General features: G+C 38.7%; 1 protein-coding gene across 2 annotated transcripts in view; it reads right to left on the reverse strand.

Moving 5' to 3' along the window:
* The window catches only part of Rnf180 (ring finger protein 180), a 176,796-nt gene that overhangs the window by 30,171 nt on the left and 128,546 nt on the right, over positions 1-18,079 (reverse strand). For both annotated transcript variants that reach the window (XM_052743238.1, XM_052743237.1), the window contains one exon: positions 5,544-5,669. In XM_052743238.1, the coding sequence (XP_052599198.1) occupies positions 5,544-5,669 (126 nt within the window). The remainder of the gene's footprint in view (positions 1-5,543; positions 5,670-18,079) is intronic.

Below are 18,079 nucleotides of genomic sequence, written 5' to 3' on the forward strand. Positions count from 1 at the left end.
TTTTTTTTTTTTTTTTTTTTCGAGACAGGGTTTCTCTGTGTAGCTTTGTGCCTTTCCTGGAACTCGCTTTGGAGACCAGGCTGGCCTCGAACTCACAGAGATCCGCCTGCCTCTGCCTCCCGAGTGCTGGGATTAAAGGCGTGCGCCACCACCGCCCGGCGACTTTGAATTTTTAAAATGCTAATGTACAAAAAATAGCTGCTGAGAGACATTAGATTATAGAAACTGCTAAATTAAACCAACCTATATATTTTAAGAACGTCTTAACTTCAAAATGGAAGTCATAAAAAACATTGCATTGGGGGAGAAATTATGCCTTTGTTTTCACAGGAAAAAAAAAGTATGGTACTCTTCAAAATTAATAAAGGTCAAATTTGATTGGGGGAGACCTTCTGAGGATCTTGGCTGCAGACATGAGGGAAAAGTCAAGAAAGACTGCAGGACAGGTGATGTATATGCTGATCTCTCCTCTATGGGAACAGCTCTGAGAATGGATAAGACATGGTAAATCTTGTTGGCTACAAAGTCCTCATGACTTATTATTACATGCCATCCTTTCATATGGCATGGATAGAGGTTTGGTTATACAGTCCAAACAGACTTACAAAGTTGACAGATACTTTTTACCTACTCAACATAAAACAAAAAAATCATCTTTAATTGACTTATGCACACCACATATTCCATACTTGTGTGAATGCATATATGTTACATTTAAAAGTTTGTGTGTTTTCAGAAAGGAACAAAAAGGACCAAACACCAATGAAGACAAGTAGCCCAGGTGAACTAGCCTCTCAGATTGCCTCTGTTGCAGTTTCCTGAAAATTCTGCATCCAGAACAACTTCAAAGCTGCTGGCTGAGATGATCCAGCCTCACAGACTATCCAGCCAGAACTTCAGATAAGCCCTGCACTTTCCCATCACACTGGGACTGGACAACAGCTAGCTCTCCCAGGACTTGACCATTATCCCAATTTTCTCAGGATCCCCCAAAGATGCTGTTGCCCCCAGACAACAGGAAGCAGTCTAGAGAACACAATACCCACATTCCCAGAGGTGGGGTGGGTAGGTTTTGGTGGTTCAATGGATCATGGATGTTTATCATCATTTGAGGAGGGGGTTGGTTACAAGTTGTTGGTTATGGTCAGGGAAAAAAAAAACTGAACAAAGATTAGATTCAGGGATCTCTTTCTGAAGGGATAAGAAGGCTATAGAATGATGGGATAAAAGGATGGATTGTTGAGTCTACTTTTGAACAATCACTAGTCTCAAATATTTTACATTGGTATGGATCTTTATATACTGATAAAAATTTAAGGGTATTTTGTTACACTGTATATATGTTTCTATTCTTGTTTAAGGTATTGTACCTATGCAGCTCATTTAAAAATGGTAATGTAAAGGTCTAGTAATAATTCTAGGATAATTAAGAAATATAGGTTAGTAGTTAGTCATCTATAATAATCAAACTTATAGTCATATTAGGTATGTTTTCAAGGTCAAACAGAGACATATTTTAAATATATAGATGGTCTCCAACACTTCAAAGACCTACATAATATGGTATTTAAAATGTTTTAATAACATAAGGCTTTTCATGACAGTGAGACATATCTGCTCCTGGCAGCACCAATTTACTTAAAAAAAAAAAAAGATGACGGGCACTGAAGAACCTCCATATGGAGTTTGCTTTCATTGTGGCAAAGTTAGCCATTGGGCAAGAAACTGCCCTTGCCTCGGCTGCTGACAGTATGCTGTCCAAACTGGACAAGCAGGACACAAAAGAAGGTGACTGCCGAACTTTGCCAAGACAAGGTAGGACAGTCCTTCAAAAATTCTTGCTTCACAAAAGTCTGTCAGATATTCTAGGCCTGTAGGCTGAAGATGGATGCCCCAACATTGCAGAGGAACCTTGGGGTGACTGTCTAGGCAGCCAGATATCTCTGCTGTTTCTTAGTTTTGGAAGTTGCTTGCTCTGCACTTCCTGTTTAATCAGGTAATATTATGTCCTTCTAGAGGCTTTGATGGGGTTGAAGATGAGACAATTAAAGTTAGTTTTCCTTGTTATCAAATTCAAAAAAGAAACTCACAAAGGAAATATAAAGTGTATAAGGTTGAGGGACATAAAAGCTTAAATTGTTTAAGACAGTGTTTTGAGGTTTAAAAATATAGTTTTAGGATGGTAATAAAAGTTATGATACAAAATGGTTTAGGTATAAAACTTTAAATTCATCAAGATAAGATAGAGTATTTTCTCTGAATATGCCAGGTACAAATGGACTGGACATTGTGAATGTAATTCTTACGTGATAATTATTCTTATGCTATATAGTTTTTGCTATGTTAGAGGTAAAACCTTTCCTTTTTATTTAGACAAAAAGGGGAAATGTTGTGGGATATTTGTACACTGTGTGGAGATATATTGCTGTGATTCATTTAATAACAGCTGAACAGCCAATAGCTAGGCAGGAGGTATAGGCAGGACTTCTATGCAGAGAAGGAGGAAGTGAGAGATGGACCGAGGTGCGTGAGAGATGCCAGGAGACATGGAAGAAGCAGGATGATTGTAGGTGACAGAACATAGACTAATGGAACTGGGTTAATTTAAGTTATAAGAACTAGTTAAAAACAAGCCTAAGCTAAGGCCAAACTTTCATAATTAATAATAAGTCTCTGGGTCATTATTTGCAAGCTGGTGGCCCATAGAAAAATCCATCTACACAAAAATGCACGTTAAGGAAACCTAGTGCAATGGGCTGGTTATGTGACGAGAAGGGGACAGGAGGCAGGGCAGAGGTCAAAAGAAGTGAAGTGAGAGTGTGGCCTAGTGTTGACGAGGTGCCAGACCTGGAGGGCAACTTTCTGCATGCAAGGCTCAAAAGCAGGGAAGAGGCCTATGATAAAGCACGTACAGAGGATCACACCCGGCCAAAGAGGTGGGCATTCAGAAAGGAAGTTATAGTAAGAAGAGTGAAATAAGTGAGGAGACAGGTCATACTATTAATCTGTAGGAAGTCATTGCTGTTGCCTTTCAATTCTCCCCAAATTAATTTATGTCTATACTAATATGTATGTATGCATGTACATAAAAGTATCTATCTATCTATCTATCTATCTATCTGTCTGTCTGTCTGTCTGTCTGTCTGTCTGTCTATCTATCAATCGATCGTACTGGGGATTAAACCTAGTGTGTTTTGTATGTAGGTAAGTGCTCCACCACAGTCCAAGCACAGTTTACATATTTAAAGGTACCTTATTCCTCCAATCTATTAAACTTTATCATCGAGCTTTACAAGATGATTCTAAAGTTCCTTTGAATGAGGAAAAGGTAAAATACAGGCAATATACTCTTGAAGAGAAACAAGCTGGAACTGGGAATATTAAGAAATAATAATAATTTTAGAATTTGAGACAATACGGTATTGGCACAGAGACAGACAGACAAATAGAACACAATCAAACTCCAGAAATCAACCCAAATGCATGGAAATTTGTATGATAGACTGACATCCAATCAGTGGAGAAGTGATGAATTATTTTTAATAAGTGGAGGCAGGAAGGACTAGCAAAAACCATAAAAAATTGGATCCCTATCTGAAAGAAAAAATGAATACATTAAAGAGTACCATAAATTCCATAGCTCTTGGAAACTACTTACAACATTCAAAGGAAAACATCTTAATGACCCTGGGAATAGAGAATAATTTGAAAAACAGCATACACTAGAAAGGTAATGGAAAAAATGAAGAAATCATAAGGCACTGAAAGATATCCATAAAGTGAAATACACAAATGAGCTAGATTAAGATAGTAGCCATTCACATAATTAATGGAAGAAGTAGTCAACAAATAATATTAAGGTTCAAAAATCACAATCAATAGCAAACAAGTTTGGAAATAAATCCCTCAAAAAAGAAACTCAAGGGCCAATATGAAAGAGCATAAAGCTGTATCCACCTCCATCAATAATCATAATACTGGAAATTAGAACTGGTCAGATATGAGGATGTAGCTCAGGGGTAGAACACTTGCTGAGCATGCACAAGGCCCTGGGTTCCCTCATCGGCACCCATGAACACATGAGGTACTTGCTAGTCCGAGTTTCATTCCCAGCAGCTACATAGTGACGCAAAACAGTTTTGCGTCACTATGTAGTCCAGGGAATAGTCAGTCCAGGGAATCCAACTCTCTCTTCTGACTTCCACAGGCACCAAGCACACACATGGTACAAAGACATACACACAGATAAAACACTCACATCCATAAAATTCAAAAGTAAACAAAACTGCAAAACTTCCTGTGGGATAATACTTTATAGCTATCAGATGAACAAAATCCAAAAGATAGAAAATTCTAAAAGATGCTGACAGAGTTGGTGATAAGCCAGCCTAGCCATGTAGTGACACTGGTGTAGGTGATTAAGTGCAAGATGTGCTTTGCTGGGGCTATCAAGTCTCTCTGGGCACATAATCCAGAGGAGCTCTTACGACACAGGAAAATGGAGGCATTTATAACAGTGCTGCTTATAACCACAAAACACCAGGCACTCCACTGTTCCTTCACTAGAGGATGGATGTATTTGGTATATTTGCAGAACTGGCCACAGTTCAGGAACAAAGCTCTTTTTACTGAAATGGATGGATTTCAGAAACCAAATACTGAGTGACAAAGCAGTTTTAGAATACATATATTTGTTATCAATGCAAAAGTGTAACAACAAGCATAAATATCACTGATGTTGTATGCATATGTAGTCTGGCATAAAAATGATAGACATGGGCCACTGAGATGGCTCAGCAGGTAAAGGAACCCAGAGACTGGCATTCCCAGAGTACTGTGCATCTCTGTGAAACTCTATGCATACAGCTCTGCCCCTTTCTACTTCTCCTTATCTTATGGTGCAACTGCAAGATATAAAAACTAAATAAATTTAGTGTATGTTAATAAGTTAGTTATAAATATTTTTTTCTGGTATGCTGTGCTTTTACCAAATACAGCTTTTGTCAAGTTAGGTACTTGCTGAAAAGTCAATTTGTTTTCAATTAAACGTATTTTAACAGATAGGTAAAACATAAAAATTATACATATTAATGGGGTACCAAGTTATGTAATATTTAAATCAAGTTAAACATATTTTCACTTCAAATACCTGTCATTCCTTTATGGTAAAAGCATATAAAATTCTTCCTTGTACATCCCTGAACTATATAGCACCTTGGTGTTACCTATGGGCACCACACTGGGCTACTGTACAGCAGAACCTCTTGGTCTAGAACTGTAACCCAGCCTCACCTGTCACCTTTCTCCACTGCTATCCACAGGTAAAGTCAATTCATTCAGGATGTCTCTCCAATTTACTTTTCATAGATAATATTCCTTTTCTGCATATGTACTTGTAGCTTTCAGAGGGATTATCACCAAAATTCTTGAAAGTGACCAATGTGGAAAGAGAGCTGCAGGAACATCTCTAACGAGGAAGTAGCTGTGGGGACGTGTGTGGATGGACCCATCAACTGCTCTTGTCTTGGGGTTCGTTTCCTTACCTCCAAAGAGATGGAATCCCTTTTTGCAGCTCGGCAAGGGCCACTTCGCAGAGCTGGATTTCTGAAAGCTTTGCTTTATTTTCAGATATTCCTTGGTAAAGAATGTCTTTGTGGCGTTGTTCAGTTCTAGAGTAAGAGGAAAGAAAGCAGCATTTTAAGCATTAATTTGAATAAAACAGCAAGAATGTGATAGCTTATCATAGGATTTTGATAATAAATTCAGATCTCTGAGTCTGTAAATATAAAAATGTATTTAATTTTTAAAACCTCAAATATGTCACCCAGATTTCTATTTGATGCAGCTTTGAAACTATGCTTCCATACAGAATGTGTGTTTACTGAGAAGCATTTGCAACAGGAACTATGCCAAGCGATGAGATGGTGCCGCACACCACACAGGCGGTTGTCAAGAGTACCGCAGACTGAAGAACAGAAATAAACAGGTTTCAGAAAAGAACCAAGTCTCACCACTTCAGTAACAGTATCGCCAGAGGGTGACCAGGGGTCGGGGCTGAGAGTGAAAAGAAAATCCATTTCAGATCTTTTTACTTCATAATGTGTTTAATTCTTTGTAAGGATGTATTGGGCATTTACAGTGTGTACTGCAACAGATCAGAGCGACCTTTAAAGACATAAAAATGCATCCTCAATATTTCAGAAGCTTTGCTAATGAGTTAAAAAGGGAATATTTATTTGCAGTACCCACAGGCCAACCAGAGGCTATACATGGTCTTCCCTTCAAACAGCAGACAGACTGAGAGTCACAGAGCCACACAAGGGCAGACAGGCATTGCCGGAGTCTGACTTCTCCATGCAGGAGATCTCCTTGGAGAGGGTAGTGCAGACCTAGTATCTAGTGCTATTGTGAGAAACAACCAGCATCTCCATCAACCCCTGCTCTTACTTCATCCCCAAATGATGCCATGTAGCACTGGCTCCTCTTTAGTTTCTTTCTTACCTCTGCCTCTGAGCCTCCGCCTACTCTAGTTGCATGTAATAGTCTCTGTTTCTACCTATCACTGCCTTAGGGTGATTCTCAAGAAAGTCATAAGAAAAACTAATTCACAAGTTTACATTAACCACTAAAGGGCAGTGTAAAAAAAAGATTAGGTAAGTGAGGCTATGCATGAAAGTTCCAACTCCAGCCCCTTCCTGAATCTGTATCTGTTGGCCAATAATTCAAGCACATGAGTTAGTAAAAAGGGAATGTTTAGTCTGTATGCTTATGTAAGCTGGGCCTGTTATGGCTCCTGCATTCTTTGTCCCTTGTGTGTTTAAACACTTGAGTGCTCTCAGGGTGGATGCCCTTGTGCTGTCTTCTGCAGAAACGCAAGGATACCTTTACTAAAGTCCACTGTGTCCACTGCCAACAAACAGCCCCTTTGGTCAAGAGAACGATCTCCTGGCTAGGAGGAATCATCACCATCTCACACCCTCTGTGCCAGTCACACCCCTGGAAAGGAGAACTCAGAAGCCATGGAATGACTTGTAACACTACCCTCCAGGGCTAATGATTTTAATTTGCATAATTTCCCAATAAATCAAGTGTCTGATAAGTGATATTGTGCTAACCATTAGGGAAAATAACACAACATTCTAAATGCCCTCATAAATACACCAAGGTGGTAAGGTAATGAAGATTTCCTGTTAGAGACAATATAAAGAAAGCAAAAACAGCATGTAACTCAAGAATTCTTGTTATTCCTCCCTCTTCCTCCTGGGAACATTGTAACCAAATTCTAAAATGGTGATGCAGCAAACAGAGACACCATCGCACACTCTCTTATTTGAAAACTTATTTGGAAATATAATTGGACTCTGGTAAAACTGATTTAAGAAATGTAAAAGCCAGCAAGAGCTTTTTCTGGGAGAAGATGTAAAAAGTAACATCAATAATGGCGCCAAAGTTACTCCTCTTCTGGACCTTAAGGAGCTCAAAAGGCAGTGTGCTTTTTAAAAAGCAATGTAGTGAAATACTTAGATAACATATTCGGGGTAAACAAATGAAGAAAGTATGATGAGAGCAATTATTATAATTTGCAAGCTGTATGGCAATTGTACCTGTACCTGCACCTGCATGCCTACAGCATGATCTTGTGAGATTGATTATTTTGGATGATTTTTTTTGCTACACTTGATCAGAAAGACATGGACAAGAGAAGATCCAAGAAACCATTACTGCAATTATTGCTGGGCCATGTAAGATCTGGGCTTAATGTATTTTAACAGTGGGGCTCTCTATCAACCACTGAGCTGCTTTTAATATCCACTTCCCACCTAATCTCCAGCAAAAATCTGGTCTGTGATCTGCTATGTGCCTGGTACTTTGATGATGTATTTAGGGATAGAGATTAACTGAATCTAATTCTGTCTAAAGGGCATTGTATTAGATCCATGCTTTCAAAATGCCTGGCTAGGTGTCAAAATCACTAAGACACTGCTCAAAAGGCACACTCATCCAGACAGTGTGGGTCAGCACTGCTGTGTATGTGGGCTATAAGTCTGTTCTCTCTAACAAGCTCCTTGAATGATTCTGAATCACAGCTAGAGTGGACAGCCACTGGGGGAAATGACCTTAAGTCCTGTTTGGTTGTAATACTATTTAGATGTAATAAGTCTTACCTTACACTTCTATAAACCTGAGAAGTACCATTCCTTACCCAGAGAAGATATTCATGTGTGTGTGTGTGTGTGTGTGTGTGTGTGTGTGTGTGTGTGTGTGTGTGTGTATTGTTTCATCTCAGTGGCATTTAGGCTTGAAACTTCAGGCATCAGAAACAAGTAGAACATCCAACATTACATCTCTTAAAATAACCTTCAAGAAACACCGAGAACAAGCAGGAGGCAGGAGAGAGGGGACAGGCCATCTGTATTCCTTTCAGCTGCTACTACCTACTGGACAGCACATGCTTCTTTTTTCCTCACTTAAACAGAATGGCATTTTACTTATTTATCGTGTGAGTTTCAGAGGGGTGTGATGCATTTATCTAAGTTACTCTTATATCATTAAAAACTCAAGAATCAGATACTGGGGTAAAAGCCTGATAGGTGAGGGGGGCGGGAGGGGGGAGAACAAGGGAATCTGTGGCTGATATGTAGAAGTGAATTGTATTGCAAAATAAAAATAAAAAAAAAAGCCTGATAGATCCAGAGAGCGGCAGAGGAACGATCAGCTGACCCTAGTTCTCCATGCTTACCAGATTGAGAGGGCCAAGGATTTCTCTAAGCCTCTACCTATATTTTCCTGTGCCCCCCTATGTGGGTTTTCCAAAACCTCTATGGCTAATTAGGGTCAGTCAATGACTGACTCTGCCCTCTGATTCAACGTAAAATGTATTAACAACCTTGGATTGTTGCCAGGGGTCTGTGCCTGCCATAGCTTGGGTGTGAGGGTTAGGAGTAGGCTCTCTTCTTCTGCTACAGGGGTCCTGGAGACTGTACTCAAGGCATGAAGCTCCTTTACCTGGAGCTTGCTGGCCTGCCTGTCTGGCCAATCAGTCAGTCAGTGAACTCCAGGTTCAAGGAGAGACCCTGTCTCAAAAGCAAAGTGGGCAGCAATCGAAACCATGCAAAAATTAACCAGTAGCCTATCCGCACATACACACACACACAAAAATGATAAATTTGACAGGTAAGATAAAGGAATTATCATTTCCTTGATATATTTGAGGCCTATATATAACCATAATTTACATTATTACAGGGCCATTACTATCAGGTTTCATTAACAATAAGGAAGGGACAATTATATATGTAATAGAGTAATTTTAGAGTATAGATTATATCAACATGGCATTTTTTTTTGAAACAGAGTCTTATTGTGGTAGACCAGTCTGGCCTGGAACTCACTGTATAGGTCAGGCTGGCCTCAAACTCACAAAGGTCTGCTACCTGCTTAGTGCTGGGATTAAAGGCCTGTGCCATACATCCAGCTTTTCACTTTGATTTCAGCTTTAGTCTTGGTATTTGGTCACTTTATATTTACACACTTCATTATTGTTAAGCAAATATTCGTTAAGCACATTTCTAGCATCCTGCTCACTGTAGAAGTGAGAGCTATGCCACTGGCATGGAGCCTGTAATCAACTGTATCAAGTAAAAAGACAATCTCAATGCTACAAGCCAAGGGTTTTCACAGGGCTAATCCAGGGTAGTGCCCTGGAATATTATTAAGAAATGGAAGAGGGTAAGATTATAAATACAAGGCAGAGTCTATTAGATAGGTCCAGTAGTGTTAGAGTCTAATTTAAAATGCTGAAAGATATGTGTCCAGGTATCTCGTTCAGATTATTAAAGTCCTTGTTAACCATTTTCTAACTTTTTCTCATTATTACAAACCCTTTCCCCCATAATTAATGTCTTAGTTCCATATTATTTGATATGTGACTTTTAATTTTTTGCCAGGAATACAAAGCACAAAAGAACATCTGAGGGAAAGGGACACATGTAAAAGTTGTGACAGTAATAGGCTACTTCTCCCAGAATTACATGGTTAGGAGGGCCAGTTCTTTCAGGGGAGATACAATTCCCCAGAAGGTCCAGTAGCTTCTGTGCATATTATATATTATTCATAGACATTATTTGGTCCCAGGAGATTAATGTATAGAGTACAGATTGCTATGTATGTATATGGACTATAATTTTGTACACATTTTCAAGGAGTAAACAAGAGATGAACTTAGATTCCCAGTAAGTGGTCGCTGGTGTAAGAAGCAGACTTCTAAGGAAACAATTCTCTGCATCTACAGAGACACAATCCTTGCTACTCAATTTGCTTTTGGTTTATCAATACTGTAAGCAGTGTTTCTCAACCTATGGATTGCCATCCCTTTGGGGGCTGCACATCAGAAATCCTGCATATTAGATATTTACATTAGAATTCTTTACAATAGCAAAATTATAGTTATGAAGTAGCATCTAAATATTTTATGGTTGGGGGTCACCACAACATGAGGAACTGATTTAAAAGGTCACAACATTAAGAAAGCTGAGAATCTTCTGATCCGTAGTCAGACGAGTTATCCATTGCGCCACTGGCCCAGTGCTGAATGTACCAGACTCTGCTGACTCCCCATGGAAAACCTTACCTTGGAGGAGGTGGGAATGAGGGGGTTGGGGGTAAGGCTGGGGGACAGGAGGAGGGAGGACAGGGGAAGCTGTGGCTGGCATGTAAAATGAATAAAAATCTCTTAATAAAAAAAAAGAAGGCTGAGAATCACTGCCTTATGAAGTGTGTTTTTGGAATGTTTTTATTACTTTTTAGGGCATATAATCCAAATAATTTTCTTTTACTGTTGAACAGTGGGAAAAGTACAGATGAGTTAAGATGCTATGTCAGGCACATCTGAGATCTCCCCTTCACACAGGAATGGAGAAGGGTTAACATGTTTGACATGAAGACACACTTTATTGTAGAGCAATGAACAGTCACCAACTGTTGCCAAGCTATTTTTAGGACTTCCGGGCAATAATTATTTGCACCTCTTCAAGAAGGGTGAGAAAGTTCCATGTGAAAATGGATTCCAACACTCCTATTTAAATGCATTTTGTATACATTCACGACACTTCAAAATGTTCAGAGTGAACAAGGTAGAGAAAGCTGGTCTGTTAAGATCTAAATTCAGGGGAAAGTTACCAGTTTCAATCACAAAAATACACAAGGTAAGATAGAACAGTCTAATCATGGGGCCAGTTCTTCAGGCCTGGGGAGTTCTTACTATGAGGTAATTGAAGATCTGCCACTAACTGGGAGTCCTAAGGGATTCGCATGCTGGGAAAAAAGCCAACCGGGACTCTCACTGAATTCTGACAAATCTTAACCTACACATGCTTGCCAAGTCACTCTGAATCTGATTTTCATACCTTTCCTTGTGAATCATTCACTCACTATTAAATCGACTGAGGGAAATACTATTCTGCAGCTCAATAATTTATCCCAAAGAGACACAAAACAGGCACAAAAATAAGCCCATACCTGTTTTATTTGTCATTTTGTCAAAATGGAGCTACAGACTTTATATCTTAGTCATCACTGAGGGCAACTTATGCTCAATGGATTTTTAATATTTATGAGCTCTTGTTATTACCAAGATAAACTTTTGTTGAGATTTTGTTCAGTTTGATTACATTTTTTCCCTTATGCATTTGGTACCACAATATTTGGTTTTTATAATATAATTAAATGTAATGGTGTGTCAAAATAAAGAAAGAGTTATGAAATTTTAACCCTTTAGTTAAGAGGCCAAAGGAAAATGTTTTATTTTCTTTTTTAATTTTTTAAAACAATTTTTAAATTTAAATATATTTTAATCATATTCTTCTCTTCTCCTACCATCCAACTTTTAGTTCTTTCTCAAAAAAACCCAAAAAACAAAAAAACAAAAACAGAAACTCAGTACAACAACCAACCCACCCCAATCAAGAAAACAAAACACTACCCAACCAACAACAAACCCTCCAAAGTGTAACTAAATAAAAGCACACAGGAAAACTGTGGAGTCCATTATATGTTGGTCAGTTGCTCCTGAACGTGAGGCCTGCTCTGGAGTGGCTGATGTACCCAGTGTTGCTCCATTGGAGAGAACTGATCTTCCCTCTCCCAGCAGGCATAAATGACAATTTCTTGGTTAACCTTTACCCTAGTGGCTAGATTTCCTATTCATTCATTTAAAATATAACAAAATAAAACACAATAAGATAAAACAAAAACTATCACACTGAGGTTGGACAAGACAAATGAATAGGAGAAAAAAAAATGCAAGAAAAGGCTTAAGAGTCAGAGACCCGCTCTATGGCAAACTCAGGAATCTCATAAAAACCCTAAGCTGGAAACCATAATATAAACACAGAGGACCCGGTGCAGACCCGCGCAGGCCCCACTCATGCTGCCACAGTGTCTTTGAGAGTTCATATGAGTGAGGGCCTTGTTTTCTTGGTGTCCTCCATCCCCTCTAGGTCTTACACTCTTTCCCCCTCCTTTTCTGAGGGGTTTCCTAAGCCTGGAGGGGAGGGGGGTTTGACAGACACATCCCATTTAGGGCTGAGTGTTCCAAGGTCTCTCACTCTCTGCATAATGTCTGGCTGTGGGGCTCTGTATCTGTTTCCCATCTGCTGCTGGAGGAAGCTTCTCTGATGATGGCTGAACAAGATACTAATCTTTGAGTATAGCAGAATATATCAGCACACATTTTATCACTACATTCCACCCCCTTACCCCCACTGTTTTTAGACCAGTATTATTTGGTTTTATCCTAGGTCCCTGGGCTATCTAGTCTTAGGTTCTTGGTCACCCAAGCAGTGTTGGGTATGGGTTCCATCTCATGGAGTGGGCCTTGAGTCAAATCTGTTATTGGCTGGTTACTCCCACAAGTTTGTGTTGTGCTGTCCTAGCATACCTTGCAGGTAGTAAAGGCATGCAGAAAAGGGTTTGTGGCTGGCTTGGTGTTTATGTTTCTCTTTTGATAGTGTCTTTTAACAAATGGTGCTGGCCAAACTGGATGTCTGAATGTAGAAGAATCCAAATAGAATCCAAAAAGAATACTTATCAGCCTACACAAAACTCAACTCCAAATGGATCAAAGACCTCAACATAAAACCAGATACACTGAACTCAGCAGAAGAGACAATGGGGAAAAAGACTGAACTCATTGACTTAGGAAATTACTTTCTAAACAGAACATTCTTAGCACAGGCACTAAGATCAACAATTAATAAAATGGACTTCATGAAACTGAGAAGCTTCTGCATGGTAAAGGACACCGTCATTCAAAGTGGCAGTCTACAGTGGGAAATGTTTTTACCAACTATATATCTGACAGAGAGCTAATATCCAAAATATATAAAGAACTCAAGAAACTAAATATCAAGAAAACAAATAATCCAATTAAAAAAGGGGTACAGATTTAAACAGATAATTCACAATAGAGGAAACTTAGATGGCTGAGAAACACTAAAGAAATGTTCAACATCCTTAGTCATCAGGGAAATGCAAATCAAAACTTCTCTGAGATTCCTTCTTAACAACTGTTAGAATGGCTAAGATCAGTAACACTATTGACAATTCGCACTGGAGAGGATGTGGAATAGAGGAACACTCCTCCACTGCAGGTGGGAGTGTAAACTCGTACAGCCACAAAGGACATCAGTGTGGCTATGCTTTGAGAAGAAGGGAACCAATCTGTCTTAAAATCCAGCTATACCACTCTTGGGCATACACCCAAAGGATACCTCATGTTATCAGACACTTGCTCAACTACGTTCACTGTTCCTCTCTTGATAACAGCCATAGACAAGAAACACCTGGATGCCCCCCACCAGAAGAATAGATAAAGAAAATGTAGTACACTTACATAATGGAAAAATACTTTTTAATGCTACAACATTTAACCAAACATTTTACTTCAGACAATCATATTTATTTTGGATTGCCAAATCTTTTGGTAGCTTTGAAAACTTATTTCAGCTTTATTCAGGAATGACCACTTTGCTCAAGATAGAAAAGCCAAAAGGAAATCCATCTAATTGAACCCATTTCAACACTAATGTTTATTGAGCTGTTAGAAATCTGCAGACAAAATGCTAAGCATTCATAGGTTTTTTTTTTATATTTTGCTGTAAGTTACATTTTAGGACAAGATTTTTGAAATCTATGGAAAGGGATATATTAATGGTTCCTTGGAGGTGATTAATAGATAATCTTGGCTTAACAAAATCCAGAATCCTTTGTCCTCTAAGTAAGAAGAAATACGTTATTCTCCCTTTTCACTATTACACTCAGTGCTACTAACTTGTTTAAGTTATTTAGTTATTTTAGGTGATCGAGACAAGGTTTCACTGTGTATCCCAGACTGGCCTGGAGCTTGCTATGTAGCCTAGCCTGTCCTGAAACTCACAGTGGTCCTTCTTTCTCAGTCTCCCAAATTATGGGTAAAGGTATGACCCACAAGCTTAGGCTACATTATTATGTAAAAATAGTCAAAGTAGCACACCCCAATGGTTAGAAATATCAAGTGGTATAGTAGAGGTCAAGAAAAAATGGGAAAAATAAATAAAGGAAGGTGGTGGTGTGCATCAGTAGCTGCAACTCCTTGGGAGCCTCAGGCTGGATGTTCAGTTGAGGTAGAGATAGCCTGGACAACACAGGAGATACCATCTAGAACTGCAGTGGGTCAGCTGTTCTTTCTACCCAGCTCACTCCCAGGAACTGTGTTAAGTCGTTTCAGGGCTTTTCTTTTAGGGACGGATCTCTATAATTATGAGCCAGTGTTTTTCAGAAATTGGTTTGTAAGCCATTAATAATATGTGAAGTGATGTGGATAAGACCTAATATTTTCCAGCTATCACTTATGGTAAAGATATAATAGAAGATATAAACTAGAACATCAAACCAAGAAACTCACAGACATATTGCTAAGGATAAGGCTAAAATAAATACTTAACAATTATGTTGGTAAGAAAATTCCTTAAGCAGAAAAAAATATCTCTACTGATATGTGGACAGAGTAAAATTTATAAAGGTGGTAAAAAGATGACAGAGCTCTGAGAAACCGCACTTTAAATACTGTGAATATTTTGCTATTTCTTTTCACAATAAAAGATTCATTTCCATATATTAAAGTTTTAGAAGACAAATCAACAGTCAAGCAGCCTTCCTGATATAGAATCAATATGGGTTTCAGAGGCAGAGATTACTCTACATGAGATGAATTGAAAGAAATGGAAAAGTAGAGGCATGAATATAAGCAAACCGAGAACCATATCAGCATAAGAATTAATAGAGGAGACTTCCTGGTGTAGAATCAGAGAAACTATTAAATGACCTTCCTACAAACTTGGACACGACCAAGACAAATCACAGATGGTCACAGTAAAAAGAGAATATAAAAAGTGTGATATTCTTGCTTATAAGCTGTATGTCCTGAATAGAGTTGAGTAGGACATTAGAAGGTCAGACAGAAACAGGATAATTCAGAAATATTTGGGACTGTCCCAAAAGCTGCAGGATGTCGCTGCCCTGCTGCCTACATTCAAGTATCATCCTTCAATTACTGTGACAACCCAAACATCTCTGATGGAATATCACATTCCCCTTCAACGCTTAAAGTCTCAGGTTAGCTTAAATGTTATTTCCCCGCTTATTGTGAGATTTCCACACACGAGGGAGATAATTAGCTACTTCTATTTCTTTGTATCTACTTATCTTTTCTGAGTTCCACTGCATTCCAGAGTACTAAAACAGAGGTCAGGGAGGCAGTCAATAGGGGAGGGTTGGTGGAGAAGAGAGACATATTAGGAACTTCCTTTAAGATCAAGTATATTGTGAATAGGGAAGGGACGGGAATAGTAAGTGATTTTTATAATAGATGTGCTGACTCTATGACCCCCTTCCAATACCTGAGACATTCTGACGTTCTGTATAACTTACAGGCTTTCACAACATGAACCTTGAGTCTATTAGTTGGAATGCTAGCAAGAGGAGCCTCATTTGCCCCTTTTTTGATGTATCTACTTTAAAGTAAGGCTGTTTTTAACTTTGATGAAATCTAATTTATCTATTTCCTTTGAATGTGTGTGCCCTAGGTGTTGTATCTAAGAAACCACTGTTAAATCAAAGTTCACAAAGATAAAGACAGGCTTTCTTCTAAGAATTTATTTTAAGTTTGCCCTACATTTATGGCTTTGTTCTAGAATTAACATATATATATGCATATTGTGAGGCAGGAATCCAATTCAATCTTTTCCATATAGGTAAACAGTGTTACGAGAAGCATATGGTAAACCATCGTTAAAGGTAATTTTTGGCACTCTTGTAAAAATCTATTAACCATGGGTATGCAGGTTCTTTTTTTTTCTTGTGTCTTGTTTTAGTGGTTGCCTACTTTTTAATTCTTTAGTGACTTGAATACACAGTTTAGAGAGGTCACTCTCCCAACACAGTTCTTATCCTCCACTCTCACCTATGATCTGCTCCACTGTTTGGTTGTCAACACTGTGAGGCTAAACCTGCCCTGGTTTCAGACTGTGTGGCGCTCTATGACAGGGACAGTGTGTCCTTGTCTTTCTTTGAGGCTCCCTCTGCCTAGACCCTTCTTGGCTGGCTTTTTTCTTGATTGCCTTCTATGGTTGTTTATTGATGTATGCATTTGTACGAATGTATTTGGATGTATGCATTATAAATCCACTTTCTGGATGCAGCCACCTAGGACAGGGGTTTTGTCTTGCACACCTGATTCCTGTGGAGGTCAGCAGAGGGTGCCCGATCACCTGGAACTGGAGTTACAGGGCTTGTGAGCTACAGTGTGGGTGCTGGTGACTGAATCAAGGTCTTGTGCAAGAGCAACAAGTACTCTTAGCCCACTGAACCACCTTCCTAGTCAAACAGTGGTAAATTTTTTTTTAATAAGCCCTTCCCCATTTGCTCTATGAGCTTAGGTTAATGTGATTTAGGGAAATATTTTCATTAGTTAAATGGTTATGCTGGTAGAGGTTATGGATACCAATATCATATCACTACCTCACATGTCCACTTTACTATTTCTTTATTAACTTAAAATATTGTTGACTAGCTTTTATACTGTCTTCTATCCTTCACATCTGTGAATTTTTATGTATCAACCATCATTTTTAGTCTCTTTATGTTATCTTTATAATTAGTATGATTTTATCAGTTAAGTTGCTTTTGTTTGTTTTTTGAGAGTCCACTATGTAGCCTTTGTTGTCCTAGAACTTGTTCTGTAGACCAGGCTAGTCTTGAACTCCCAAGATCCTACTCTACCTCATGAGTGCTGGGATTAAAAGGGTGCATTATCATGCCTGGTCTGTTAAGTTACTATTAGTTGAAACTTAACAGGAAATCTATAAAACTGCCCTATTTAATGAGCAAATTTATTATTTCATATAGTAGGAAATCTAAAGTTCTACTTCAGACTTGTTCTTCAAAATACTTCATGTATTTTTCTTAGCTCTGACATCCATATTAAAGTCTTCATACTAAGGCTGGTTCCTCACTTGCTCAGAAGATGTCTATCAGCGAGTAACATTGTTAGACACTTTTGTCCATGCCCAAAGAGAAACAAAATAGTTCTTCCAATGTATTTTTTTTCTCATCTCATTGGACAGACCACATGCTCGTTTGTGAACCAATGGCTGGTCAGTGGGACATATACTAATGATCAGAGGATGGGATTGGCTACCAGGACCAGTCTGTCTTTGTTAAGAGGGCTCAATGCTTGGGGCTAAGTTAGGAAGAAAGGAGGTACTTATGGATATTAAGTAGCAACTGATAGCACCCATTACAAATGTGACTTTTTTCTTCCAACTTTTAACAGTCTATCTTTGTACCTATTTTTATAAGCAGATCTTGATGCCTCTGTCATTTCTTCTGTATGTCCTATCTCATGTCAACTTTTCAACTTTTATCAGCATTAAGGAGCTAATACTATCAGCTAACACTAAGTAATTTAAACAAGAGCATAAAATTAGGGAAAGTTACAGTTCAAGTATAAGGACATTATTTCACTAAAGAGCACTCCATGGGA

The sequence above is a fragment of the Peromyscus californicus genome, unplaced genomic scaffold (genome assembly GCF_007827085.1).
Source record: "Peromyscus californicus insignis strain IS unplaced genomic scaffold, ASM782708v3 Scaffold_18__1_contigs__length_77618521, whole genome shotgun sequence".
Classification (NCBI taxonomy): Eukaryota; Metazoa; Chordata; class Mammalia; order Rodentia; family Cricetidae; genus Peromyscus; species Peromyscus californicus.